The 3,450-nt window shown below is 47.7% G+C and overlaps 1 protein-coding gene across 2 annotated transcripts in view; it reads right to left on the reverse strand.

The window, feature by feature from the left end:
- Nucleotides 1-328: 328 nt before the first annotated feature.
- Nucleotides 329-3,450, reverse strand: part of SRXN1 (sulfiredoxin 1) — a 10,087-nt gene continuing 6,965 nt past the window's right edge. Inside the window, exons 2-3 of one of the 2 annotated variants that reach the window (XR_001482489.1) lie at nt 1,110-1,504; nt 329-696 (exon numbers count right to left, since the gene is read on the reverse strand). Coding sequence is in view for 1 of the 2 variants with exons in the window: in XM_015410527.1 (XP_015266013.1) it covers nt 1,301-1,504 (204 nt within the window). In the remaining variant the exon portion in view is untranslated. Of the gene's footprint in view, nt 1,505-3,450 lie in introns of both variants that reach the window. The other variant, XM_015410527.1, reaches the window with a different exon arrangement.

Genomic DNA, 3,450 nt, shown 5'->3' on the forward strand with positions numbered 1-3,450 from the left:
CTCCTTCTTTCCTTCTCTCTTTGTATCCCCTCTTTCCTTCCTTCTTTCCTTCTCTCTACTCTTTCTCTTTCCTTCCCTCTTTCATCCTTCTGTGGCCCAACTTTAAAACCCTTCTCTCTTCGCTCCCCTCCCCACAGGCCAGCTGGGGAAGGGGAGGCTTTTGAAGAAGCCTCCCCCCTTTTGCTTCCCCCTGCCTCTATACCATACTATACCATACTCTATACCCCTGCCTCTATACCATACTATACCACCAAACCATCCACTTGGTAATGACAGGATGTCTACTACACACATGCACGCACACACAGAAAGCGACAGCTGACGGACACGAAACATTATTTTAATTTATAAACGTCTTTTGCCAAGACTGTTCTCCAAAACATCTTGTAAAAACATAGAAATGCAGCAAAAATATATACAAAACTTTTTTGGGGGAGGAAGTATGTACAATTCAGATTACAGAAGCCACAACAAAGGATGAAAGATGACCCACAGCTCAGTCATGAGAGAAAATCTCAGTCTTTAGGGGTATGTGTGTGAGTGCTGGGGCCACCACTGAAGAGGTCCCGCTGATCTTGGTCGCCAATCTCGCCTTCTGCCACTTAACCAGAGCGTCATCAAGGAGCCCACAGAACTGGGGGCGTTCATGGTACTTCGGGCCCATGTGGAAGACAAACATGCCCACCTCAATCGGACCTGTGGTGTGAAGATAGACAGGGGTAATAAGAAGACACCCCCCGGCCTCTCCAAACCAAGGGGAGAAGCTAGTCGGTGGAAAATTTGGGGGACTCAGTGATATCCTCATGGAAGAGCCTCTGATAGATGGTTTATAGTCCGGGCAGGCTCAGCCCCTGCAATCGTCACCAGTCTCATAACTGTGGGGGAAACTAACACATTCGCATAAAGACCCTGTTCTACAAATACCATTTCACACCCAGAGGCTAAGAGTGATGCCCGTTTGCAAATATCAAGGCGTTTCCACACCAGTTAGCTCTTTTGTCCACTGCTGGGTGTCGAGTTGGCAGCGAATCAATAGGCCCACCTTGCCGCAGAACCGATCGATGCCCGGTTCTCCCTCTGCCCAGGACAAGTGCCCGTCACTTTCTTACACAAGGCAGGCCGGAGGTTATGAAGACGACCGCCCCCCCGGACGTACGGAAGGGAAGGACACGAATGCCTCATCACGGGAAGTAAAAGAGACCTGTCTGGAGGCCCTGGGTTCAAGGTTTCTCGCTGGCCCAAAGTTGCCATGGTGAGTAGGTGTGCGGGGGGGAGGGTGTGTGTGTCACAGTTGCCTCCACTATTTCAGATCGGGTAGGGAGGAGCCCAGATAGGTGCGCAAGTCACCGACGGTTGAGCGGATGATTTTGGCCGGGATGGTTTCCTTGTTCAGGCGCTTGTAGGCCTCGTATCGGTGGCAGCCTCCGAAGGAGTAGAAATAGTCGCCCCCCTGGCTGCCTTTGATCCAGAGGACGTCTATCGGGGGCACTCGGTCAGCTTCCTCCTGGCAGAGAGAGAAAGGGAGAAATGAACAGATAACCCACTGCAATGCTCCCTCTAAGCTGTGGAGCCTTGTGAGCAAAAATTCTACTTTTGTGAGCTACTGGCATGAAAGTTGTGAGCGAGCAATTTGGCTCCTGCATAAACTAGTTTGCTCTGGAGCCATCGTTCTCGAGCTAAGGCAAAAACATGTGAGCCGGAGATAGAGATGTGAAGGCTCGGAAAAAATCGGGGGGTGGGGGTGTTTTTTTCCGTTTTTTTTCCTTAAGCCTTTTGTTTTTTTTCTGAAAAATTGGAAAAAAATGGAAAAAGAAAAGGAAAAGAATGATTATGGGACATTTTATTTTAACATGATGAATAAAATATTTTAAGACAAGGTGTTCAAATATTTCCCAGATCATTTCTAAAAAATATGTATGGTATCAGATTGATCTAATTTCTGTGCACTGAGGACAAGCAAGTCCTACGTTACAAACTGAACTCTCCAATGCAAGAACAAGATGCATTTCTTCCTTTAGGATGTGCAATTGTCAGAGGAAAAGAAAAAAGGTTTCAGTTCTGTTTTTGCACGTGGGTGGGTATTCTGTTTGTAATAGTTGTTTGGATACACTCTAGTTTTAATATGCTAGTTCTGATAATTTCATGCCAAGTAAAAATGTCCATAGTCATATTTTATGTTCCTAAAGCAACAGAATGACTTTCAATCTGGAAAAGAAAAAAGAAGTGGTGATGTAGAATTTTCAATTTTCCCGAAAATTTCAATTTTTTCCCCCGGAAAAAAATTGGGGGGAAAATGGGTTTTTTTCCGAGCTTCAAAATTTCCAGAAATTTTACATCTCTAGCCGGAGACTGAAAAACTATGCGTTGGCTCACACTAACTCAGCTTAGAGGGAACACTGGCCCACAGGGACTTCTGGGCCTATTTCTTCCAGGACACTTGAAGCTGGACGTGAATTCTTGCACCGTTCCCCACCACCACCCATTGTATTAGCACCTTGTGGGCAATGCAGCTATTATAACAGAGTTCTCGTACTCATCATAATTTGCTTTCGATAGCCAGTAGTGGAAATGCCTTCAACTGAGAGCCCGTTTGGTGTAGTGGTTAAGTGTGCAAACTGTAATCTGGGAGAACCGGGTTTGATTCCCCACATCCTCCACTTGCACCTGGCTGGATGGCCTTGGGCAAGCCGTAGTTCTGACAAGAGCTGTCCTTGAAAAAGAACAGTTTCTGTCAAGAGCTCTCTCAGCCTCGCCTACCTCACAGGGTGTCTGTTGTGGGGAGGGGAAGGGAGAGGAGATTGTAAGCCGCTCTGAGATTCCTTTGAGTAGTGAAGGGTGGGGTATAAATCCAATCTCTTCTTCACGTCACAGCCAACTTTTACAGACCCTGTAAGGGTTTTCAAGGCAAGAGACGGACAGAGGTGGTTTGCCATGGCCTGCCTCTGTGTAGACTTACTCGGTGGCCTCCCATCCAAGTACTAACCAGGGCTAACCCTGCTTAGCTTTTCAGATCTGATGAGATCAGGATAGCCTGAGGTGAAATGAGTCTAGGCATCAACAAGAAACCACTTGGGAACCCTACATGAGTTTGGGCAAGGCAAAAATGAATACAAGAGAAGCCAGTGTTGGATCAGGCCAATGGCCCATCTAGTCCAACACGCTGTGTCACACAGTGGCCAAAAAGACCAGGTGCCATCAGGAGGTCCAGCAGTGGGGCCAGGACACCAGGAGCCCTTCCATTGTTGCCCCCCCAAGCACCAAGAATACAGAGCATCCCTTGCCCCAGACTGACAGTCCCCATCTATACCTTGTGGCTAAGAGCCACTGATGGACCTCTGCTCCATATACGAACATAAGAGACGCCAGTGTTGGATCAGGCCAATGGCCCATCGAGTCCAACACTCTGTGTCACACAGTGGCCAAAAAGACCAGGTGCCATCAGGAGGTCCA

The sequence above is a fragment of the Gekko japonicus genome, unplaced genomic scaffold, assembly GCF_001447785.1.
Source record: "Gekko japonicus isolate JY-2015 unplaced genomic scaffold, Gekko_japonicus_V1.1 scaffold2621, whole genome shotgun sequence".
Taxonomy (NCBI): Eukaryota; Metazoa; Chordata; class Lepidosauria; order Squamata; family Gekkonidae; genus Gekko; species Gekko japonicus.